Source organism: Coturnix japonica, chromosome 28, assembly GCF_001577835.2.
Source record: "Coturnix japonica isolate 7356 chromosome 28, Coturnix japonica 2.1, whole genome shotgun sequence".
In the NCBI taxonomy this organism is placed as follows: Eukaryota; Metazoa; Chordata; class Aves; order Galliformes; family Phasianidae; genus Coturnix; species Coturnix japonica.
Window position 1 is genome coordinate 3,994,543 of NC_029543.1, and position 25,083 is coordinate 4,019,625.

Here is a 25,083-nt window from a genome sequence, read left to right on the forward strand (position 1 = left end):
GTGGGGTGCAAAGGAGGCGGGGTGGGGGGCGCCAAAGAGGGGTTACCAGCTGAAGGAAACGTGTCAGCACCGAGGTGGGACGATCCCCATGGCCGAGAGCTGCCCTAGGCCGGGTCAGAGGGGGAGTCCGGCGGAAGGAGATGCGCCAAGGGCAGGAGGAGCCTGTGGGCAGGGAGCTGTGCCAGGGGACGGGACCCGGCGCGGCGGGAGCTGCGGGAGCTGCGGGTTCCTGCGCACTGCCTGGTCCAGATCCTCAGGGTTCTTTTGAGGCCTCCAGGGCACCCCCAGGATGAGGCCTTGGAGCCCTCGCCGTTACTGGGGCTCTCCTTAGGGTCAGAGCACTGGCGGATGCTCTGTGCCCACAGTCTCCACGGCCTAGGAGACAGTTGGTGAGAAGTTTCCGATTCTTGGCAAGTAGATTCGCATAGATTGTCACACCGTGGCCAGGCTGCTATTCTTCTCTTTTTCCAGGGAGATTACACCTGCACTTTCACATACTCTGCTCAGGGAGGAACAAACGAGGTGAGTTGGGCAATTTGGATACTTCCTTTGCTCTCTGGCGGCACAGAACAGGATTCTGTTGTGGATGTCAGTGCTGACAGTAGTAGTAACTGGGAAGGAGTGATGTGCCTCAGAGATAAATGACTGCTGTTCTGCCTTGGTTTCTCAGTCATTATTTCTACCCTTAGGCTTAGTTGTGGCCAGGACAAGAAACTCCTTTTTCTACAAGGAGGTAGTGGTTTCCTTTGTGATCAGCTGATTCCAGGGCCAGGGAGCTGAGGGAGGGTGGTGGCACCATTTCCAGCACCATTTGTTTGCAAAAATAACTTTGTTGGATTTTCTTCTTTAATGGAAGCATCCTCTGTGTGCTGCAGCACACAGGGCCATAACATTTGTAAGTTTTAATGAATCTTGGGGCTGAATGTTTTCAGCGGAGAATGGAGCTACCATTTCATGCCCCTGTTGATAGGAAGGGCCTTGGAGGAGAAACTCCTTGTTTGTGGGAAACTCTGCAAAGAACCAGGTCCTTTTATTTTATTGTTAGAGGAAATGAGACTTTAACTTTTCTGTAACTGCATTGATGAAGTTGTGGAGGAAAAGAGAAAGGGTGACCAGGCCTCCTGCTTTATGCTAACAAAGTAGAAGGGGCAATCAACAGCTGTTCTGTAATTATGTTTTGAAATTTCACAGTAGTGTTCCTGCAGCTCTGAGGTGGGGATGAGTTGGAAAATGGGAGATGTTTCCCAAGATTAACTGTTGGGGTCTTTCCCCTCTGCAGCAATGGCAGATGAACATTGGAGTGAGTGAAGACAACCTGCTCTTCTCCTGCTCTGTTTGGAGGTGTGTGGTTTAACCTGAAAAGCAATAACAAGCCAGGTGGGGGCTTGGCCAGGGATACTCCCTGTGGCAGCAGGTGCTTCCTGACTTTCCTCTTCCAGGAGATGCTGTGAGTTTGGGAGGTATTTCAAGCCAGGTGGTGGTTCTTCCCTGATCTCCTCACTGTACTAGTTGGAGCTACAAGAGAGCTAGAGGTGGTTGTGGAGGGAGGGAGTCATGTATCCTGCCACTCCTCTACACCTCCATCCTCTCTACCAACAGCAGGGATCAGAAGAAGCTGTGTGACTTGCTCCTTTGCTGGAAAGTCAGAGCAGGATGGTCTCTAATGCTTGTGGCCTAGAGAGCCAAGAACCAGAGTTAGCCCCTGTGCCTGACCCTTCCCTGTGGTCTCACCTCCCTTGTAACCATTCTCTGCTTTAGATGCCAAAGGTTGTGTTCTCATTTTAGGCCCCAAGGGAAGTCTTACCTCTTCTTCACCCAGTTTAAAGCAGAAGTGAAAGGAGCCAAGATAGAATACGCCACGGCTTATGTAAGTCTAAGCTGATGTCTAGGATATAGACATGGGAGGATGCTGTAAAACATGGGTGGGACATTGAAAACATTCATGAGATGTTTGTCCAGTAAAATGTACTTCACCATGCCCTTAATTAGAGAGTGGTGGCAGTCAGGACTGAGTGTCTGCAGTAAGATCCTCCTGCACTGTTTTATTTCTGCTCTGTATATGCTGTGAGTTGGCTGCTGGCTTTGCTGATGTCAGTGGCTCAAAAAGACACCATCCTGCCAGGGTGCACAGGATAAGGAACACCTTGATTTGTCTCAGCAAATTGATTTTTCCATTCCCCTGCATTTCAGTCACTTGAAGGTTGCAAGTTTGTGGTTTAAAAGGAAATGGAAACATAGCCAGGAATTTTCCATCAGATTTCCTTTGCAAATGTAATTCTTTCAGTCCACGTTATTAAAAGACAAGTTTGTTCTTTTTCAAAATGTGCTGTTCATTTGTTTTAAGTGCACTAGCTACTTGGATTACCTCAATTGCTTAAGCTTTTTTTCCCTTCCTGTTTCAGTCTCAAGCTGCAGCGGGTGCACAGAGTGACGTCCCCTTAAAACAGGAAGAATTTGAAATCACTGAAACAACAGGTCTGTGGCTGAGAAAACTATGTGGAAAAAGGGCCTGGTGTGGGAGATGAGCCTGGTTGTTTACCAGGAGATGAGCAGTTAAGCTTAAAGCCAATGGGTGACAGCGTAGAGGCAGACACTGCAGATTATGGAGTCAGCCATGTAGTGTTCATGATCCATAGCTGGCAGAAAGATTTTGAAGGTCCTCTTCCAGTGTAAGTGTTAATTGGTGTAGGGGAAGAATAGGTTTATTGCAATGTGCTTGTATTGTGGCTTTTTATCATCCTGGAAGGGAACCAGCAGGGCTTTTTTATTTATACCTCACCATCTGTTTATCTCATACTTGTTCTCTCTCTTTCTAGTATCTCACAGGGAAGGCAAGTTCCGTTTTGAACTGTCAAAACTTGTGATTGTAGCAAAAACTTCCCATGATGAGCTGTGACTCTGAAGATGCTGCTGGGCACTTGTTTGGCCAGGAGACCATGGCAGACAATGGAGATTACTTGTTATCAGCAGTTATTTCAGTTGGCCAAACCTTTCATGTTTTCTATATTGAGATGTGCTAGGGTCCAAGACAAGTGGGATGTCAGGGTGTTGAGAAAAATCCATTCTGTCTTGTGTCAAAGTAACGGTGTGCTCTGCAGCTGGAAACATCCTCTGAAAGCCCTGATCTGCAGCCAGCCATTCTGCTGCCTGCTTTCTGCTTCAGTGATCTGCTGAGTATGGTAAAGCTCCCCTCTAAAGGGGTACTGTATCTTCCTTGCTAGGAGGAGCAGTGCAGCAGCTGCATTTAAGTAAGATCTCCTAAATGAAAGTTGTTAACCCTGGAGTCTCTGGAAGGTGGCAGCAGGGTTTCTTTCTCTGGAAGTATTGCAGAGGAAACAAATTTAAATTGGGTAGGAAGGGGAAGGGAAGGATAGGGTTGGCCAAAGCCACCTGACTTCTTGAGTGCCACTGTGGAAAACCATCACTGGCTTAATTGGAGAGGATGTTCTGTTTGTGCTCTAGTGCAGATTGGAATAAATTGGCATGGGGAATACAGAGCTGCTTATTCTGACACAATGCAGGAATCAATCCAAGCGACACTTCCAAGTCTCAGTACCAGTGCAGGACTATTTTCTATGGACAGAATGATTTTTTTTTTTTTTCTTATCTAAAATATTAACAGTGAGGGAATGTGGAATTCCTATCCTGTGTAAATGCACAAATAAAGCATCATGCTCTCACCTGGTTTTGCTTTGGTCTGTGATTCCTGTCCTCTTACTGGATGTCTAGCAATGGGTACAACTTTCAGCACTTGCTTAGCCAGGAGTTTGTCCTACAGGAGGCTGCAGGAGGTTTATGGGGGTTCTGCTCATCCAAGAAATATCACAGCAGCTCACAAGAACCTGTGACCCAGTGCTGTCATGACAGGTGCTTTGCCCAGAGGTGATGCCTGGAGTCAGCTGTGGTCATTGCTAGCTACCTTTTCTGTTCTGGGGGAGTTTCCTTGTCTTTGAGAGTGCTTTGCACTGAGAATTTTACAGGCTTTGTTTTCCAGACTGTTCCTGGATGCTTCTTTCTTCATTGAGTGGCTCCAGGAACTGCAGTTGACCTGCAGGCCCCAGGAGTGATCTCTTCCCCTGTTAAACCAGCTGCTTGGAGGGAGTCAGAGCAAAACAGAGTCAAAGGCACTCATTTCCTGGATTCAGATTGCCAGTTCTGGGACTAGAAATCTAGGTTGTGAGATAGCTCTGCTAGCAGAGGGTGAGCTCTGCAGAGGGCTTCACCAGGATGGGAAACTGGGTTTGAGGTGGGTGTTTGCTGTGGAAAGCATGGAAGAACATTCAGATTAGAGATCTGTAAGTGAGAGAAAGCTGGTACCATACACTTTGTGAATTCAGTTTGGTCCTATCTCTCACATGAGAAAGAACCCCTGGGGAACAAAGAAAACAGCTGTGATTCAATAGGGAGTACTCTGAGCAGGAATGCTTCATACAGTTAAGGAACATGATGCAGCTGATGCTGGTGTGCACCTCAAGAATGGAACAGTGAAGCATTTTTGGCTGCCAGCACAGCAAAATCCACCAGCTCCATTCTGCTTTGTGTTCTCTGCATCTGCCAACCACCAAGCACTGCTGAGCTGTTAGCAGCCTCGGCTACTCTTCGACACATACCTGACAGTTGCTTTCTGCCCAATGGAGACAGGAACGTCTGTTCTCAAACGTTGCACACCAAAGCCAACCTCTCTTGCCTTCTCCAAGGGACCAACAACTCTTTGACTCTTGGCTGCATTCTATTACGTGCATGCTTGAATATGTGCCTTACTCCGCATCCCGAGCATGCTTTGCACAATTAAATTAGCTGTGATATTTAGAGCCACGCCTATGAAATGACAGGTATAGGCTTTACATCTTTGTTTAATATTAAAGGCTGAAACAACACTGCCTTGAGCTGGCTGAAGGAAGAGAGCAGTGGGTGTGAGTGGCTGTGCTGTACCTGTGAACACTGGAGACGTTCCACATAGCACAAGGAATAGGAAAGTCACCAAGATAAGGCCAGCTGATATTGTGCAGTGACTTGTCTGCTAACAGGGAGATTTTCTATGTTCAAAGCAAAGATCAGTGTTTGAAATAGACCAAGGCTGGTGCACCTGCACTGAGAGCACAGCGCACTGTAAGGCTGCCCTTTCCCTTTTGCTATTGGGGTTGTGCTTTTTTAGCTCCTGCTGTGCAGCACAGGGACTGATGCATGTACAGGACCCCACACCTTTGGTGCAGGTTTTGCACCATATTTTTTCCCACCACCTCAGTGTTGGCTGTGAAACACTGTTGTGCCAGGGAGCAGCGGTTTGAGGGGGAGGATCTTTGTTGTCATGCCAGAGAAAGTGAGAGCAGAAGCCTCAGGCACAGTGAGAAATCCTCATGCAAAGGATAAACCTAGCAAGCTAGAGCCCATTACACTTGTTTGGTGACCATCACCAGCTTTGTATGAACCACAGGGAGCACAAAGCCAAACCAGTTGAGTTTAATTAAATAACTCATCGGGGCTACAGAGTTTTGTAAAAAATAACAATTAGAACTCACTCCAGGACACGTCAAATGTGTGAAATACTCGGGACAAAGGAAGGCATCTGAGTGATCACAGTGATAAAGTCCACAGGAGGCTGTTGGGGAATCCCAGCTGAGCCCAGGATGAAGAAGAACATGAGGCCACCAGGGTGCTTCCAGCCCTGAGGGACTGCTGCTCACCCATGCATTTGGGGATCTTTCTGGTTGCCGGCACTTGTCTTTGGGAGGCCAAAACCCCTTCGAGCCAGCAGGGCACAGAAGTACCCTCCTAAGCTGGGCAGTGTAAGCCTGGAGCATGGCTGGCTCCCACTGTGTCATGGGGCTTCTGGAACCTTGCCAAAATAGAGCCATGATAATGGTATCACACCTCTCACCAAGCGGCTGCCCATCTGCTTGGATTGGTGCTGCACACTGCCAGTCTTTTGTTTGTCTTTTATAGGAGGATTACAATCAAGTTCTAAGTGGGGAATCCAGTTGTGGCCAGTTCCTTGGAGTAAAGAGCACTTTATGGACAAAGGAAAAAGAATGTACAGCAGGAGCCCAGTGAGCCAGAAGCCCTGGAGGACCTGCAAAGGATTCAGCCAGGAGCAAAGTTTGCAGATCCTGGGCAAGGGACAGACAAACTCAGGAGGTTCAGTCTTTTATATAAAGAGGAGAAAATGATAGAGTTAGCATCACAGAGGACAAAGCCCTGCCATCACCAGAATGGCCGCATGTCCTGTCCTCAGGCTCACAGGTAACAGGATGCAGAGTTACGTTGCCACCAATGGCTTCATATGTTGTCCTCCTCCAGCATCTTGTTGACACCTTCGCAGATCCTCTTCAGGTGGGTGCGGTAGGGCTCAGCTGGCCCATAGAGGGCCGAGAGGAACTCATAATCTGCAAAGTGGTTGAAGACGTGGTTGATGCGGGAGTGTGACTTAGCCGTCAGGTGGCTGCTGACAGCCTGGTGCAGGAGGTCCCGGCACTCTGTCAGCACACTTGACATGACCCTGCGGTCAAAGGTAAAGTCTATCTGGTGGAAGCTGACTGCTGTCATGGCCAAGGTATGCACCTTCTTGCGGAAGCGCTCCATCACCAGCAGCTCCTCAGGGCTGAACTGCCCATTGCGGTACAGCACACCCAGCTTCATCACAATCTTGATGAGGTTTTTGATGATCTTCTGGGCCTCTTTGCGATTGTGGGTGTACTCCTTTGTGGCTCGGTAAAGCTCGTCCAAGATCTCGCTGCTTGTGTCATCAATGAAGACATTGGCCACAGTCTTGGAAGCCATTTTGCTCAAGAGCTTCTTCTGGGCCTGCAGGGCCAAGCTCTTGGTGCTGAAGGTGTCCATCTCTGCAGGGAAAAAGAGGTACATATGGTTCAGCCCATGTCTGGGAACAGCCTCTACATCCTCTCCTCCCAGCACACCTCACACTAAAGGTGAAACTAGGTGCAGCTCCTCCTCAGGAGGATCTGGGTGCCTGAGGAGAGGAGCTCACACCCCAGCTTTGGTTTGGGGATGACTTATGGGGTGTTTCTGGCTCTCTTCCCCTAGTTGCCAGGATAAAACTGCAGCACAATCCCCACTTGAGTACCGCCCATGAAACCTTCAGCCTTCTTCTACCTCCCAAGGTTGCCACTGCACTGCTCACTCCGCAGGAAGGGCTCCTGCCCCATCACTTAACTGCTTCCTTACAACCTGACTCACTTCCTGTAGGTTGAGACAGGTGTGGCTGAGTCACCCATTGTAGCCACGTGCAGCACTGTGTGGTGACAGCTGCTCCAGTGTGAGGATGGGTGGGGGATGCACGTTTCTTATGCAATTATCTGCACGCAGCACAGTCAGAATGGTAAAAGGAGAGCAGGGAAGGGATCGCTCCATAAATACCTCACCGCTGGTCCTCTTCATCGTGGAGGGAAAAGAAATACTGAAGCTAAAGGACACTGCCAGAATGAGAATAAATCAGATATGGAGAGGAGAGAATGGTTTCTGCTCAAAGCTTGTGGTGATCACCCCCTGGGCTGAGCTGAGCTCCTGTCACCTCTCTTCCCCTGCACACAACTGGGACTGGAAGCACATGAAATGAGCAAGCAGTACTGGAGTCAGATGCCACATGTGGTCTATGTACAGCCCTAAGGAAAAATGTGGTGCTTTGTAGGTATTTCTTTCAATGCAAAACCATTGATTTTTGCCAGCATGAGCTTCAGACTGAGACAGAAGTGACAAAGAACAGATGCTGCTTTCACAGAACTCACTGAGTGCCAATGGTCCCGCACAGACAGTACTGCCAGAGCTGAGCCCATGTCCTGGGCTCAACACACAGCCCCAGCCACTGTCCCAGGCCGTGAGCCCCTCTGCTGGCACTGGGCTTTGTGCCCTGAATGCACCCAGTGCTGATGTATGCGGAGCAGGAGCACTGCCTGTATAAATAGAAATTCCCACGCCTGAGCTCTTTGTTGGGCAGCCACAGGCAATGAGCAAAAGCAAACTCCACCTATAGAGCCATGAAAAAAAAAAAAAAGAGGAAGCGCACACTCCTCCAAAATACTCAACTACAGTCACAGGCTTTGCTTCAGCATTGGTCTTGGGGGGAAATAAGGATGCAATCAGCTCCCAGTGGGAGATGTTATGGAATGGGGCTTTTTCCTGCTGGAAGGGTCCTGCTGACCTCTGGTTCCATTGTTGGCAGAGGGGCTGTTGCCACTATCAGTGCACGGAAGAGTCTGCTTTGCCCCACGGAGCAGTCTGCAGACTGAAATAAACCACCAGATTTCCTTCCTGTCGCTCAAGTCTGCAGCCCTACGCTGGGCTTGTTTTTTTCCTTCTACTTTTTAGTGAAAACGCCCTTGAAACAGGGTCTTCCACTGAAAGAGCAGCACTGCTGCATACTGAGCCTTGCTCTGTAAGGGCATGGTGCAGTGTGGCCCTGGCAATGAATGATGACTTTGCACACAGACACTGTAATTTCTTTGGGCTTTTTTCCACCCATTTTGCAGGAATCTGAACCCAACTGAGAAAAGCAGAGCTCCCTGGGAGCTCTGCAGATCCCAGTGGGACTTGAAGGCATGGCCACACCATGGGGCTCAGCTGAAGGCTGCAACATCTACACAGTGTTCTATGCCTGGACATCCTGTGGGAGCTGCCAACGTGATTCTCCAATGATCCCCAAAGCACTGCAAGGCTGGGCAGGTTCCTGTTTCATCTCAGGGCTTCAGCTGAGCACTGAAAACTGCTCAACTGCAGTAGCAGAAAAAGACCTGGAGATACAGGAGCAGGAGGTACAGGAATGGGGTGGAGGAAGGAGAAAACTGTCTGTGAGTAGGGATGAAAATCTCATCCATAGAGGGAATAAAAACCCCTTTAAGGGGGCCAGGGGGGTCCCAGTCTCACACCTGACACTCACCACCCTATGCTGGTGTCCATCTGGGTGCCAATCACCAGGTGTCTACAGCACTTCACAACGTGGCCCTGCTGCACTCCTGGCAGCCCCACAGCAGCTCCCATGGCAGCAGGATGAATATTTGATGCGGGAATGCAAAACACACTTCAATAATGCATGAGGCAGTGTGGAGCAAGCATGCAGAAAGGAGGGCTTGAGCTAAGAGCTCCTCCACCTCACAGCCAACTTCCATTCCCTCCAACACTGTCCTAAGGGCAGCACCACCATCTCCTATTAGGGCCAATGCTAAAAGTCAATGTTTCAGGGTCACCATCTCCCTGGTCCCCGCATTGTGTGTCCCATACTCTCCCACTGCCACTCAGGGAGATGCACACACTGCGCCGCACTGCTGCTCTGCTCTGCCCTATCACTTTCCCTTGCCAACCATCAAGTGCCCAACCAACATTAATTAATTAAACTTCGCTGCTGCACCAGATCGCGGGAGAAGGGCCAGAGCCACTGGGGTGTAACTGGAGCCTGACCCCACAGTGCTCAGCCCCCCCAGCCACATGCTGGGTGGCACAGAAGGGAGCTGGCACCTTTGGTTGTCACTGGTGTGTGTATGTGTGTTGCCATAGGAGCATGTAGCCCTGCAGGTGCAGTGCAGGGTGAGGCCAGAGGGGAATTACCTCACAGCACGGGGAAAACCTTATGACCCAACAGGGTGAGCAGGAGCACTGTGAGGGCAGGGAACAAAGAACACTGTGGGGGTAAACCCTGAGCCTTATGCAGTGCCTCACTTGGTTGCTGCATGGCCCTGCTCTGCTGTTTTGGGACCCACTGTTGAGTTCTGGGCCATGACCCCCTTTCCCTGAGCAATGCAGCAGCAACACAGCAGTGCACAGGGCTGCTCCAGCACTGCTCACGGCCCCATGCCATCCTGCTGGTGGCTGTGCTGGGGTCAGGAGCACAAGCCCAGTTCCTCAGCAGCAAAAAAAAAAAAAAAAAAAAAAAAAAGGGAAGAGACGACCCAAGATGACAAAATGCCTTTGGGGGTTTTCAAACTTTTATAACCTGAAGTCTGCCCAGGAGAAAGTGTCTTGTCCATCCCTGCAGCACAGCATAGTGGTACACACAGGACGCAGTCACCTTGGTACCAAGGGGCCAAAGGCAGCACAGAAGGCCTGAGGGATGGAGCGAGCTAGACTGCAGACAGAGTCATTGCAGCACCCTGCCTGCACCCAGCACTGCTCATCCTGGTGCCCCCTGACACCCAATAGGATAGAAGCCAGGAACTACCTGGAGGAGTTGGCTCCTCTGCAACAAGCCCAGCATCCCCAAGCAGCCTGCAGGGCTGGGAAACACCTGACTTGGTCCCAAATATGAATGGGCACCTGGGAACCCTCGTGTGTCCAGCAGCCCAAATGTGCCCATGCACGGAACTGGGTGAAGGACTCCCACTACCAGCCCCAGCCTCACACATAGGTGGGGAAAGGGCTCCCATAGTGCTCCCTTCCCTGGGGACATGGCCACAGGTGCTGCATGGGAACAGCTGCTGGCACCTGGAAGGGGCCCTTGGGGAAAGCACCCCTATGCCATGCTTGGGGACTGAGTGGTGCCATCACGCCCAGGGGCCTAGCAGCTGCAGCAGCAGGAGGAGGAGGAAGGGGTTATTTTGGTTCATCCATCTCACCTTCTATTTCCTCCTTCCCTTATCAGGCAGCCAACGATTGCTCTCTCCTGTGGCAACTTCCTTTCTTCCTCACCCGTAGCAGACAGAGGCTCAGGAGAGAGATGGGGAAGTGCAAAGCAGAGGGGGAAGCAGCAGTGCCGAGGCTGCACAGCACAGCACACACTTCCTGCCCTTGGGAGGCTGCAGCAGGGGCAAAGCGAAGTAAAGTTTTGCAGATAGACTTTATCCTGATGGAGGCAGTCCTGTAACGGGGCCATTGCTGCAGCCTTCCTCTAGCGACACTGTGCTTCGGGTCACAACACAATGTTTGCAGAACCCTAAAAACCTCTTGGTGTGTTCTGCAGCAGTCAGGGAGATTGCACCTCACACTAGGGTGGGATCCTCCCAGCCTCAGAGATCCACCTATGGTGCTGTGGGGGCTCTAAGCCCCTGGGAGCTGTGGTGCCCCACAGGCACCCCACACGTGCAGATTGGGGCTGCTGCAGAGTGGATGCCATATAGGGCAGCACGGCCCCACTTGCGCAGCACAGAACAGCATATCACATCCTTCCTGGAGCCGCTTCTCCCCTTTGCAGCCCCTGGTTCACAAACCCTAACGCCCTGCAGGAGGATGGGCTCCAAAGCACACTCCTTCAGCAGCGACAGTGAAGCCCTCTCCATTGCCGTTCTCCCACATTTTACCCAGAGGGGAAGCTGAGGCACAGCCCCACACAAGACCCAGCCGCCCCATCAACACGTCCCACCAAACCGCGGCCCCCAGACCCACACTCGTTCCCCGGGACCCCTCCCGGACCTCCCGCTTCCCGCACTTTGCCAGCACGCAGCTCCGGGGCAGCTCGGAGCCGTTCCGCTCTCAGGCGCAGAGCTCCATCCTCCTTCCACCCCCACCGCGCTCAGAGGCGCAGGGGGAGCTGCTGGAGCTGCTGCCGGTCCCGCCGCTCCCGGCCGGAGAGCACAGAGCCGCGGTCAGGGTAGAACCTCTCCCGCGGGGCCGAAAACAGGGACAGCGAGCCCCGCGCCTGCAGCCCTTACCTGCACCGGGGCCACAAGGGCTCCTCCGGTGGGACGGGGTGTTGATTTTCCCCGGGGCTTCTTCGTGCCCGGACACAGCGGCGCTGTACCGGTGCTCGGTAAAGCCGCCGTGCCCGGTGCTCCGGGCTGCTCCGGACCGAGCGGGGCCGAGCGCGGCTGCGGTGGAGGCGGTGCCCACCGGCGGTGCTGGCCAATGGTGATGCGGGGCTTGCTACGAAGCTGCCAATAGGAGAGGGGCGGGGGAGTACCGAGGGGGCGGGCGCCGGGCGCTTTCCTCTCGCCCCGGGGTCACCGGCGCCGAGCACGGGACGGGCGACCCCTCCCCGGTGCGCTGCGGGGCTGCCCCGCCCCGGCTGGAGCCCGGCAGGCGGGTACCCGAGGGCGGCTCCGTCCGCTGCTGTCGTTCCGGTGCCGCTGAGCTCCCGCCCGATAGCGCCGAGCGAAACCGCCCCCGGGAAATCCCGCACTCTGTGGCCGCGCTCCGACTCAGCGGGTTTGGGGGTGGAGTGCCTCTGCCGCCGCTCGGTGGTGCCGCCCGCCAGAAGGGGTCAGTCTGCGCTCCGCTCCCGTCCCGTCCCCTCTCCTCCATCCCGCTGTTCCCCTCCATCCTGCCCCCCATCATTCCACCGCTGCCTTCTATCCCATCCCGGCCCCTTCATCCCTTCCGACCCCTCGAAGCAGCCGCTGCGCAGGATCCTAATTCTGAAAGGTGGCATTAAAAGCACTAAAGGCAGGATTTAGAGCAAATTAAAGTCTGGATTAAACAGACTTGAATTTGCCGATAGTTTCATGCAGCAGCTGGGAAGTTAAACAGTTCCTTCCTTCCTCTGCAGCTCCTGCTCCATGGGAGTGCTCCAACAGACTTTGTCTTCTACGGGGGGCCCTCCAGGGAAGTTATATCCACTCTAAATCTCCCCTCATTTAGTCTGAAACCATTTCCCCTTGTCCTCTGCTAGAGTCTGTCTCCTCTCTTACAGCTCCTTCAGGTCCTGATAATCTGCTCATTCCCAGAGCTTTCTCTTCTCCATGCTGCACAGCCCCAGCTCTCAGCCTGTCCTCATAAGGAGGTGTTCCCTTGGGAACCTTTTCGTGACCCTCCTCTGGTAATACTCCAACAAGTCTGAGTCCCTCCTGAGCTGAGGACTCCACATCAGGAGGCAGTGCTCCAGATAAGGTTTCGCAGTGCAGAAGGGGAACATCCCCTCCTTCACCCACTGCCCATGACTGTGGAACTCCTCCACCCTCCAACCCAGGCTGGAGCTGAACAAACCGAGCCAAGGGTACAGCGCACCCCACCCCATGATGCCCTCCCTCTGCCCATGCACCCCAGGAGCTGCTCTCAGCCCCACCATCTGTTGCTGCTCTCCTGAGCAGTTGCAGCCCCAAGCTGCCTGGCGTCAACCCCTCTCCTGAGCTCATCTGATCCTCTTGTCCACTCACAGGGAGCAGGCACAAACTGTTCACTGGGAGCAGCACATGAAAGATAAGGGTGCAGGGACAGCTCTTTTGTCCCCATTGCTGCCCCATACTGGATCCCCAGTGTTGGCTCACCCCATGCTGACATGCTCACAGTATGGCAGTGTGCTGAGCCATTCCCAGTGGCACAGGGCACTTAAGAGGCTTCCCTGGGTGCTTGGTGTGCCAGCCCAGGCCCTAGTGCCTTGCACCTAAGCCTGTGTTCCAGGATTGCCTGTTTGCCCCAAGCCACCTGAGAGGCTTCCCTGTGTCCAGGCCTGCACAGCCAGTCTTCCAAGGTTATGCTCCTGGACACCTAAAACTGAAAAGCCTTTGCTGCATGTATCTGTGGCATGCTGGATATTCTGGGACATCACTTTCGACCTCTTCCTGTTTCTCTAACTTGTATTCATTTTATACAATACACTGACAAAAAAACTACACAGACTCCAAAGACTACTTTGTGTTCCCTCAGCCATAAGGGATAATGGCAAACACAGTGATTTCTATACTGACAGCCATGTGCGATGCTGCATTCAGTTGCATGGTGGTTCTTCATACTGAGAACACTGCTTAGAGCAATGTTTTTTCTTTACACTTTGCTGGGAGTTATTCATGTCCAGGAAAGGACAAACTGCAGGGCTGCTCTTCTTGTTGCCGCTGTACTTCTGATTGTTGGAAACACCCAGATCACTGACCAGGATGCTATCTGTGATCAAGCAGCTTTGATTGGCAATTGCAATGGCAGGTCCCCTGCAAGCAGGAGAGCATGCAGAAAGCAGCGTTGCATCTTTTAGGCCCTGTTACCCAACGCTGATCTCTTTCTCCCCTGGTTTCTCACTGGCTGACTACTTTAGGTTCACAATCTCCCTGAGGCTCAGCTACACATAGGGATACTGGGTAAGCATACATTTTTGCTAGCTGATAAGTTATTCTAACACTTGTTCACTCAACATTTGGTCATTGTTTCTGGACTCCTGCTTGTCCTTGCATAGGGATAACCTCAGAAGGATGACAGGGGTGCATCTTGATGCCTGCCTGTTGCATCTCAATCTTCTCACAGAGTGAGATAGTCTGGCCTTTTGTGGAGGCCCTGGCTTCTTTGCTGTCTGTTAAATCTGTTTTTATTTTGCTGGGAGTCTCCTATCCTAACAGAACAGCCTTACAATTTTTTTTTTCTAGTCCATAATACTATGCCCATACTGCTCAAAACATTTAAAAACTATTGCAGATCTGCAGGGAAGAATTAACTACATAATTCAGCAACTGTATTTCTAACTAACTGCCCTTCTCAATATCTAATGAAGAGACAACATTCCATAACCACATGATGAGAAAGAAAGACTCAGTGTGCACACTGCAGCCTGTTTGCATCTTAGATCTTTTCCTGTGTCCTTGTGGCCCTGTGTCAACAATTTATGGTCTGGTTCAGCCTGGTTCCATGCCCAGTTCAGTAGAGGGATTTTGCAAAGTCTGTGCCTCCAGAAAAGGGAAATGGGGCACCCCAAAATAATTAAAAACAGTGGCAACGATCTGAAGAGATACAAACTAATTTACTAAATATGGTATTGGAATGCAAGACAACACACTATACTACAATATAATTAGAACTGAAGCTAATAAATCAAATATAATGAGAGAGTATCTGAAAGCTGTAGGCCTTACAATAATGCTGAAGTGATGCACGCAATTGGGACGGGCAGCAGCCAGGAGAGGTGAAGGAGAAGAGCGCCAAGACAAAAAAGCAAAAGCCCAATCAAGTGAACTTGCCAGGAGTTATATCTCCTCTCTGACTGCAAAGCCTCCTGCAGAATGCAATTCTTCAGGTACTCAGAACTGAAGCACTGACACTTTAACTCCCAGTGCATTGCATGATGTTATGATGTGGAATACCAGTAACCAAAAATCATAAAACCATGACATTCCACCCCTTATTCTACATCACTACATCATGCTTAATATATACAAACAAACCATAATTAACAAGGATTAAACACACACTGAGAGTCATATATATATATATATATATATATATATATATATATACACACACACACACGCAATTACTGACTTCACTCCCCCAACATCAAATTCCCTTGTGGTACACACTGAACATCCCCATTTTTCTGCATCACTCACCAAGTGCACTTGGGCACCTGAACAAAAACAGTTCAATGAAGAGGCTTACCCTTTCCAAAAGCTGGAAAGACCCAAACTGCTTTTCCCAACATGTTCTTTACATGTACTACAGGGACTTTCTCTCTCTTGACAGTACATAGGGAGCTGGCAGGACCTTGCTTGCTGGTTGCTTGGGAGCTCAAATCTTTCTGGCCTCCAAGCTGGAGGCAGCCTGAGAGCAATGCCTCCTTGGTCCAATGGTGCAGTAGCCAAGCAAGTGCTGGATGCACAAGAGTCATCTTAATTTCTATCTTATTTTACTTCAAGTAAGCCCATTAGGTGATTGTAAAGGTGACAACAGAGGATGGTGGTAAATAGTCAAAGGTTATGAGTAAAGAAAACTCAACAATGTCAATTCCTGGACCAGATAGCTGGGGCAGTCTCCACTGGGGAGCAGTCTCCAAGAGATGCTGCCTCAGTGGTGGTCAGCCCTTAAATGAGGTCTCAGAGAGGGTGGAGTTGAAATCCATCCCTCCCAGGAGCACAGCTCCATTACTCTCACTTGTGCTCCCACAGCTGACCCAACACTTGCCTCAGCTAATTAATCAGTGGTTCAAGCTGTGATTTCCCATACAGTGACCCTGCTGTTGGTTTCTTAGAATTTGGTTCTAGGAGGTGACTGCTCTTTTTACCTATGATGAAAGCCCCATAGTGATGCGGGCACAGGCTGAGATCACAATCATCACTGGGGTGGGTGCATTTGTCCCACAGCTGGCAAGCAGAGCTGGTGCTCTGGTGAGTGTGCTGCATGCAGAGGCTGAGCTGTGAGCCATCCTTGAGAAAGATCACTCTGTGAGAGCCCATCAGAAGCAACGCTGTGGCGTGTGTGTGAGCTGGGCACAGCTTGGGCTAAGCAGGCCGAAGAGGTGAGCTAGGTTTGGTGCTGGGTGGTTGCTGGGAGATGTCTCAGCAGAAAATCTGGGCTGGGATGGCATGCTGCATCTGCCCTCATACAAGCTGGCAGTGAGACAAAGGGAGTTTGCTTCATGACAGCAACAGCAGCCATGAGCTTCAAGGTGTATGGCTGTTGAGGGGATGCAGAAGAACACTCGCTGTCAGAAATGGTGGCAGCTGTCTTTTGGAGATGTATTTTTGGGATGGTTCTTGTAACTGGCTGGTTTGGAGACATTGCCCTGCTGGAGAGTCTGAAGTGCTTAATAGAAGAAAGCTGGGGAAATGCTTCTTCCTCACTATTTTTCACTTGCAGCTTCTTTCCTTAGGGTTCCTTTCCCAGAGGAGATTTTAGGGATCGAGGCAGCTGAAGGAGGAGTGAAGCCAGCTCTTTCCAACAGAGGACGTCCCTGTGGAGAGCAATCCAGCTTCTTCTGAGACATTCTCCACCATGTCTCAGCAGGGAGACAGACGCAGTTTCCGTTCCTGCTTTGTGCGTGGGAAGGTATGGCTGGGGTTCCCTAGCTTGGCTTTTCTTCCTCTCTCTGGTTTGAAGGGGAAGGGGTGGAGCAGGGGAAGCCCTCCTGGTCCTTTATTACCTCAGTAAGCAGTTGGGTTGTGCGTGTGCTGCAACAGGACAGCATTGCCAGGCTCCTTGAGCTGCTGGGGCAGGCTGGGAGCAAAGAGTGGGCACTGCCCTCCTGCAAGCTGCGCTTGGTTCTGGTCTGCTAGGGCCCTGCTGCCCTGAGTTTCTCCTGAGAAGTTTGTTCCAGCTGCTTGCAGTAGTAAAAGGTGGGGAATAAACGGTGGTCAAGAGCTAAGGCTCTGCTTAGTGGTTTTGCATGGACTGAGCTGTGACATCTGAAGTCACTGTTTCCCTTGGAATAATTATGGCATCTTGCAGCTGTGTTGGTTTAACCCCCTGAACTGATGTCTGAGAGCGCCTGTCTTCTCCAGCTGAACGATAAGAAAGCTAAATATGCTGAGCCATTACAGCTTGTGCTGAAGTTGTGAATGTGCTCCCAGATGTTTCCTTTAGTGGTAAATCATGTCTCAGCACTGTGGTATCCTATCTCTGGCATGATCTGGCACGCTGCATCTCTTTGCAAACTTGGGGTAACCATTTCCATGAACCTTCCTTTCTTTCTCTCCTCAGAAGAACAGTGCGGTTCCCTGCGCCAGGGAGCAGCAGCCAGCAGGCTGCCAGAATGCCAGCTGGGCCTTGCAGCGCACAGCAGGACATGATGGGAATGGACCATCCTTAGCACTAGGCCAAAGTGAGTCTCTTCAGTCCTCTTTCACGAAGGGTGGAAGAATGCAGTTGAAGTATTACTTCTGAGCAGGTGCAGTGTTGTAGGGGAAGCATTAGAGAGGCTGAAAGAGACAGCTGATGGCAGCAGTGAGACAGAAGTGTGTGTATCAGTGCTGGTGCTCAGAGCTGAGTGCGTTCCATTGAGAGCATGAACAACCAACAGAGAGATGTTTCTCAACTTTTGCACCTGGTAGCGTTTTCCTTGCTGATGCACCTTTGCTCTGCAGAAGGCAGAGCTGTCAGGGAGAGCAGGGCTCCTTTGCTGCCATCTGAACAGGAATGAGAGCAGTAATGCTTTGTCTAAGAGCATGGCAGTTGAAACATGGGTTTCTGTTTTGGCCATAGAACAGTGTCTTTTGTTTTTTTGGGGGTGGACATGGGCTAACAGGACAATATGGCTCCTGGTGTCTGTGAAATCAACACACGATTTGTTGTTTTAGGGATGGAGCGTGTGCGTCCATAGGATGGTGCTAAGCAAGGGTTGAAATGTAAAGCCTCGCCAGGTAAGAAGCTGTTGTGAGCTTTGATGTGGGTAGCTGCCTCTATCTAGGGCTGCATGAAGGGGTGTGTGTGCTGGAGGAGAGAAGGAAGGACGCTGCAGATGTGTGCTGGCTGCAGAAATGGCACTCCGCTGTAGCAGCAGGAAGGCAAATGGCAGAAAGTACGCTTGAGGAGCAGAAGTTTGTGGTTGGCTGTGCTCAGATCTTCCTCCCAAGAGATGCTCTTCACGTCTTTCTTGTTTCCTTTCTGCCAGAAGCTGAAGCAAACAGGCTTGCAGTGAAGCGTGGCCTTGCAGGAAGGCAGGGCACTGGTGTGGAGTGTGGCCCAGCTGTGAAGAGAGCTACAGACACACAGCAGGCATCTGGGTTCTGGGTCCTGTCTTTCTAGTTAGGCTTGCTGTCTGTCCTTTCCTGGGACTGTTGTCATTGCATGTTGCTTGAGGTCTTGCAGTTGGAGGGGTTGACAGTGACCTTTCCTGTCCAGGATTGGAAAATCGAGCCCACAGTTCACCCAAGAGCCTAAGATCCATTGCAGTCAACACTGGAGATGAGATGTCCTTGTATCGTGGCCCAGTTGGGCCTTTGGTCTCGATGAGGGGGGTTGGTCTCGATGATCTCTGGATGTCCCTTCCAACACCTCTAATTCTGTGATTCTGTGCCAGTTTGCAGCCTGAAGGTAGTGCTGGACTCATTAAATCTTGCAGCTTCCCCTTTCTTGGTTCTAACAGGGAGAGGTGCTGAGCCAAATGGCAAGATCTACGTGAAAGCTGCTCTCCAGGCTGGAGGGCTTCCTGGAACAGCAGGTCCCAGGACAGGGGGACGACCTTCCCCCACAGTTGACAACCACTCCTTCTGCAGGACCGTGGCTGCAAGAAAGCGCAAGGGAGTGGAGGAAGAGGAGCAAAAAGCAGAGCTGTGGCCTGCCAAGAAACACGCGAAGGTGGAGCGCAGTGTGGCAAAGGCCCAGAGCAGAGGCAGTGTGCCAGCTCCAGCAGCACATCCTGGGCCTGCCCCAGTGCCGACTGAGCCTCAAAGCCAAGAGGTAAGAAGATGCTGTTGTAGCAGCCATGGTGAGGCACTTCCTTTATCAAGTTGTCACGGAGTTCTCTCTAGAGCTCATTCCGGGACAGTGGGAACAAACCCGGGGGAGCAGGAACAACAGTTCCCCCCTTCTCTCTAGTGGCACTGTATGGCATGGCGCGGCGCGGCCCAGCCACGTGCGTTTTGGGAGAGGGGAAGGGAAGGGAGATTGCGATTGGGCCTAGCAAAAAATGAAGGAGAAAAAAAAAAAGGTGATCTGAGAACGAACGGCAGTTTAATAACCCAATAACGCTAAACAACAACAAGAGAGTTTCAACAAAGAGAATACCAAGTCCCCAATCTCACCGATGGAGCTGTGGAAGGCGGGAAGCTCCGACCACGTTGTCTCCTCACAGGGAGCCGGGCCAGCAACCCCGTCCCCTTCCCCACTTCCCCTCTGGTGCCACTCCCCGCATGCCCATTAAGGCAGTCCACAGAAAAAAAAACTTGTCCCCTTTACTCCCATTATTAGGCATGGTGTTCTGATGTGGAATACCAACACCAACCAAATTGCAAAACCATAACACAAGTGCAAGAAGTTTGCTTAGGGTTTGCTTTGCTTTTTCCTTCTCTGGACAGAGAAGGGAAAAGAGTTGAAGGCTACCCAGTCCAAAGGCAAGGACATGCCAGACTGCATAACCACCTCTTTTTCCATTAACTCCATAATGGTCTTTTGCATGTCCCACTAGAAACCCCCTTCCCTGAGAGGCTTCCTGGCCTGTTTTCATGGTACCCATGTTTCCGCAGTTTTGCTGTTGACAAAATGAATTTCTCTTTCCTTGCTCTACAGCCAGACAACAACAACAGAAAGAGAGGAGAGCAGAAATGAAGAAGGCTTCTCTGAGAGCTGCCCCTGCACCTGCAGAGGTGAGTCCTCGGTGAGCACAGACGTGCTCTTGTTGTTCTCAGGGCCTCCGTCTGCCAGACATGAAGAGGACTGTAGAATGCTGAGGGAAGCTTTGTCCTCTTGTTTCTTGCTTTGTTTCTTTCCAGTCCTCTACAATGAACAGCCTTGTGGAGATGATGGAGAAGCTGCAATGGACAGACTGAGTGGAGGAGCGTCAGAAGGCAGCGGCTTCGTGGCAGCAGCCCAGCTTGGCGCTCCAAGTCTGGTTGCAGCTCATCAATAAACAAGTGGAGTTTGTATTCACCCAGAGCGCACGGCCTGATTTGTCCGGCGGCACTCAGTGATCTGCTGCACGACCCCCCGTTATTCCGCTCACAGTGTTCCATCAGAACTCCCACCACTCCATCAGGGAATGATCCAGTTTATCATAGCAGCTGTATGGGAAACTGGTAATCACAGCCTGAACCTCTGATTAATCAGCTGAGGCAAGTGTGGGGTCAGCTGTGGGAGCACAGGTGAGGGTAATTCAGCTGTGCTCCTGGAAGGGGTGAAGCTTGACTCCGCCTCTCCTAGACTTCATTTAAGGGCTGACCACCACTAAGACAGTATCTCTTGGAGATTGCTCTTCTGTGGAGATTGGATAGCTAGGCTCAGCATTTTCCAGCCTCAGCATTTTCCAGCCAGACTGAAGGCATCCATATTGGTGAGTTTTTCCTATAGATAAGCTTTTGGATATTTATCACCATCCTTCTTGTATTATTACCATCTTTGAATTATTTTCACCTTTCAGCAGCAGATGCACCAGTCTTTTGCACTGATCGTAAAGGCACAGTCTGCAAAGCATGTGCAAAAAGCTGCAAGAAGCATGGCCTGAGCACAGGTGTTCTGAGTTGGAGAATAGCTCTATAGAGCTGCCTGAGTTTCTCGGGGCTGCACTGAGCATAAGTGAACATGTGCCTATCACCCTGCAGGTTGGGGGAAGAGAGGCTCCACTGGCTGCCTGATCCCAGAAAGCAGAGGTGTTCTCCTGACTTCCCTGCAGTGGTACCTTCCCTCATCTTCCCTGCTGTCTCCAGCTGCTTTTAGATTACTTTCCACCCTTCAGGCAAAGCTTGAGTGACTCTCATCATTGCATACCATTGTACTGAGTGGCATGGAGTTTTCTACCTTTGGTTTTTAAAGCCTAGGCTGAAAACTGCAGAGTATGTGCTACATGTGTGGTGGTAGCACCAAGGAAGTGGATAACTTTTGGGATGGAGCTGTTCTTGGTTTTCTAATGAGAATGTAATGAGCCAAGTTCAACAGCAGGATTGTGTTTGTCTTCAAAAATAACTGAGTGATATACAGAGGGAGTTGGAAGAAGATCAGGGAAGCGCAGGAGCAACCAAAGGAAATGGCAGCAGCAACATCTTGTGGTGAGACCAGCCTGCCCAAGGAGTCCTCCCTCAACAGATCTGGATTGCTGCCACCCATAATGGAAAAAACAGGGTCTCCCACTGAAATGGTGGAGGAGGGAACAGAGAGCCAAGAAGAGCTGGGCCGAACAAGACGTGTCAAGTTCCTCGATGAAGAAGGAGGAGCAGAGGAAGCCCAGCGTGAGGGTGCGCTGCCCAAGCTGCAGGAAGCCAAGGCCTCACGCCACCAGGTGGTCTCGGAGCAGCCAACATCTTTCACTGATGAGCCACCATTGTCCTTGAGGCCTGCGTCCAGCCTATCCTTAGAGACCCCAGGCAAACCATCCATGCTGGCGCTTCGGGCATGCGACTCAGTGAGACTTCTCAGGAAGAGGCCTGCATGATGCTGCAGGCATGCTCCTTGCCATCTGCACATATGTGGGCCAGCTTCGCACTGCTGGGCACATCATCTTGCCTGGGCACTGCAGGTCCTCACATGATAGGCTGCAGACACAGCAGGGCCAATCCTGGCTGATTGTGCAGCTCATTCTCACTTGGGATGGGAAGAGGGAGTCCAGTGGGACACAACTGTACAAAGGAGTTGGGCTTGGTTACAAATGTTGCCCTGATCTGTTGGCCTTGTCCGTCCCCAGTTGGAGGGGTTACAAAGTACATGGAGGGTACAACCAATAAGAGGAGGAAAGTGAGAAGTAATCACTGTACATCTGACAACAAGTAATAGCAATAAATAACCCAGTCCAACCAATATGGGTATTTGTGTCAGCTGCTTTCTGCAGCCAGGATCCAGAATGGAATTCTTCGGTGCAGGTTGTGGCGTTTATGAACAGCCACACCATGTTACACTGCAGTTCATGCACCAGAAGCACATCTGGTCCCATTGGGCACTATGTGGACTTGCCCTGCGGTGTTCTCAAAGGTGATTCAGTGTCTCGAGAACTTTCCACTTGAGCATTTCCAAAGCAGTTCAAATGCTGAGAGATAGAAATGCTGGTTTGGAAGTTCAAGAACTGTGATGGTCTGCTGAACTTCTCACAGGGCAGTGTGTAGGATACCCCACAGTAAGAACCATAAGGGGGGTAATCCCACAAACACACACATCTCTTGTCAACACTCAGACCATTTCCAACAGCCACCTTTTGGATGCAGCTCCTGGACAGATGTGACACAGAACAGCATCGGTGCAAAGGGCTCTAGGAAGGATTTCTTTTGTGAGCACATCTAACAGATATCAGGTGGGTCCCTTGGCTCATTTCCCAGTGTGTTAGGAATTTGGAAGCACCGTGGAGGAGTTCCATGCAAATCATCACCAGTTTGACCAAAAGGGGTGACAGAAGGGCTCAGAAGGGATGGTGCCACTGTGCAGGGAGCACCAGAAAGCCAGGATGAGCTGAAAACACCCTGAGCCCAATTGTGGAGTTGAGCAGATCCAAGGACTGATATCAGTCACAACCCACAACCACAACAAGCCAAGACTATTGCAACCAAAAGATGTAACACAGAGGTATATTCAGTATTCCGGCACAGTCACATCTTCGGTTTTTCTCTCACAGAACACATATGGGTAAAGGCAGCTCTCAGCCATTCTGTGTTCAGTCGAGGTCACACGGGGATCCTCTGTAAAATAAAACAAGACCCCAACTTGCCCTTTGGGGGCTTTGTTAATATGGTTAAAATGAGGGAATAATCCAGCAAGTGTTAATTTTATATTCCTTTTTGGGGGTGTCCTTAGCCTTCCAAGGGTATTTGTTAAGGGATTTCATTAAGGTTAGGGAAGCTGGCCTCAGGTTGGCTGGATCAATCCACACAGGCTGGCCAGGGAGAGAAGTGTTTCCCTGGCTTCTCGGCAACTGGATGGTGACTCACAGGGGCAAATGGCAAGGGTGGTGGGTGAGGCCTTGGGACAGAAGATGTTAAATCGAGGATCTTCTCCTTTTGTTGTAAGCTTTCTAATACATCCACCCTTCACTGCCCTCCCCCGCCTCCTGCCTACCTTGCGCTGGAGGGGGGCGAATGCATCAGCTTTTCTTGAGCTTTTTGAGCTTTTGTTCTGGCCACCAGTTAACTGATTTCTCTAACCTGACTGTGGGTAATCCATCCATCAGATCTCATGAAACACCCTTTTGCCAGCCCAGTGTCCAGAGACAATTACGTTTGTGATCAATATTTCACCTACCTGTTCTTACTGCCAATGAGACCCTTCCAGCCCCATTGAGCTTTGGGCTTAGTGGTCCAGGAGCAAGGGCCACTGCTTGACTGCTGCAAGCCTCACTCCCCTTGGCTCACACTTACTGGTGGAAGAAATCACCAGCCCGTATTTTCTGCCACAGTTAATTAACTCTTGGGCAACCTCCCCCCATGTCCATACTTTGTATCCTGACTGCAGATGGTTGGATGTTACAGTTCCTTCTAACGCTGCCCAGGTTCTTTCTCCCTGGGACACAGCCTGTATCTTCCCTTGCAGTTGTATGCCTACGGGTTTCAGAGATTCTGGAAGCCCCCTGATTAAAGGAGTTGTCATCTCTTGATCAACAGGCATCATCATCAGGGGTGCAGGACATGGTGTGCATGGCATGGAGCTGGGGAAGCCTCCCCAGCATTAATGGGCATGAGTATCAAAACGGAAGTAATAGAATGAGCAAGTGTTGTTCGGGTAAAGGCTTTGGGTGGCTGTGTGTCACGGAGTTCTCTCTAGAGCTCACTCCAGGACAGTGGGAACAAACCTGGGAGAGCAGGAACAAAAGTCCCCCCCCTTTTCTCTAGCGGCACTGTACGGCACGGCCCAGCCTGGCCACGTGCGTTTAGGGAGAGGGGAAGGGAAGGGAGATTGCGATTAGGTCTAACAAAAAATGAAGGAGAAAAAAAAAAAGGTGATCTGAGAATTAATGGCAGTTTAATAACCTAATAACGCTAAACAACAACAAGAGAGTTTCAACAAAGAGAATACCAAGTCCCCAATCTCACTGATGGAGCTGTGGAAGGCGGGAAGCTCCAACCACGTTGTCTCCTCGCAGGGAGCCGGGCCAGCAACCCCGTCCCCTTCCCCACTTCCCTTCCGGTGCCCATCCCCACATGCCCATTTAAGGCAGTCCATAGAAAAAAAAAAAACTTGTCCCCTATACTCCCATTATTAGGCATGGTGTTCTGATGTGGAATACCAACACCAACCAAATTGAAAAACCATAACATTCCACCCCTTATTACACATCACCACATCATGCCTAACTTTTATCAACATATAAACAGAACAGTAGTTAACATGCATTACATATGTACATACAGAAATATATATATGTATATATATACACACATGGAATCACAGGCTGCACTCCCCCAGCATCAAATTTCCCTGTGGCACACACTGAACATCCCCATCCTTCTGCATCACCCACCAGGTGCACCCAGGTCCCTGTGCAAAGACAGTTCCACGGAGGGGCCTCCCTTTTCCAGAGGCTGGAAGGACCCAAACCGCTTTTCCCAGCATATTCTTTACATGCACCACAGGAACCTTGTCTCCCTCCACGGTACGCAGGGAGTTGGACTGTGTAGGGCCGTCTCGGTTGGCTGATCCTCGGGTGTTTACCAGCCAGGTGGCTTCTGCTAGATGTTTCTCCCAGTTCTTAAATGTTCCACCACCCATCGCTTTCAGCGTGGTTTTCAGCAAACCGTTGTGGCGCTCGATCTTACCAGCGGCTGGTGCGTGATAGGGGATGTGATAGATCCACTCGATGCCATGTTCTTTGGCCCAAGTGCTCACCAGTGAATTTTTGAAATGAGTCCCATTGTCTGATTCGATCCTCTCTGGGGTGCCATGTTG

General features: G+C 50.9%; 2 protein-coding genes and 1 long non-coding RNA gene across 3 annotated transcripts in view; 2 read left to right on the plus strand and 1 right to left on the minus strand.

The window, feature by feature from the left end:
* MYDGF (myeloid derived growth factor) overlaps positions 1–3,681 on the plus strand; it is a 4,088-nt gene extending 407 nt beyond the window's left edge. The window contains exons 2-6 of the mRNA XM_015886555.2: positions 472–522; positions 1,280–1,341; positions 1,786–1,867; positions 2,403–2,475; positions 2,817–3,681. Coding sequence (XP_015742041.1) covers positions 472–522; positions 1,280–1,341; positions 1,786–1,867; positions 2,403–2,475; positions 2,817–2,896 — 348 coding nt within the window. The 3' untranslated portion in view covers positions 2,897–3,681. The remainder of the gene's footprint in view (positions 1–471; positions 523–1,279; positions 1,342–1,785; positions 1,868–2,402; positions 2,476–2,816) is intronic.
* Positions 3,682–5,444: 1,763 nt separating this feature from the next.
* On the minus strand, positions 5,445–11,780 carry TNFAIP8L1 (TNF alpha induced protein 8 like 1). Its single transcript, XM_015886763.2, has 2 exons — positions 11,592–11,780; positions 5,445–6,839 (listed from the first exon to the last, which is right to left on the minus strand). Exon 2 carries the CDS (start codon positions 6,835–6,837, stop codon positions 6,277–6,279), a length of 561 nt encoding a protein of 186 aa, XP_015742249.1. The 5' UTR covers positions 6,838–6,839; positions 11,592–11,780; the 3' UTR covers positions 5,445–6,276.
* An 8,637-nt stretch (positions 11,781–20,417) lies between these two features.
* Positions 20,418–23,934, plus strand: LOC107325338. The gene is made up of 3 exons (XR_001559653.2): positions 20,418–20,557; positions 20,645–22,501; positions 23,731–23,934. It is a non-coding gene; the product is annotated as an uncharacterized LOC107325338 (long non-coding RNA).
* Positions 23,935–25,083: the final 1,149 nt, after the last annotated feature.

What these genes read in the sequence shown, in the direction of transcription:
- TNFAIP8L1 (XM_015886763.2), bottom strand. Translation starts at nt 6,837, where the DNA reads ATGGACACCTTCAGCACCAAGAGCTTGGCCCTGCAGGCCCAGAAGAAG.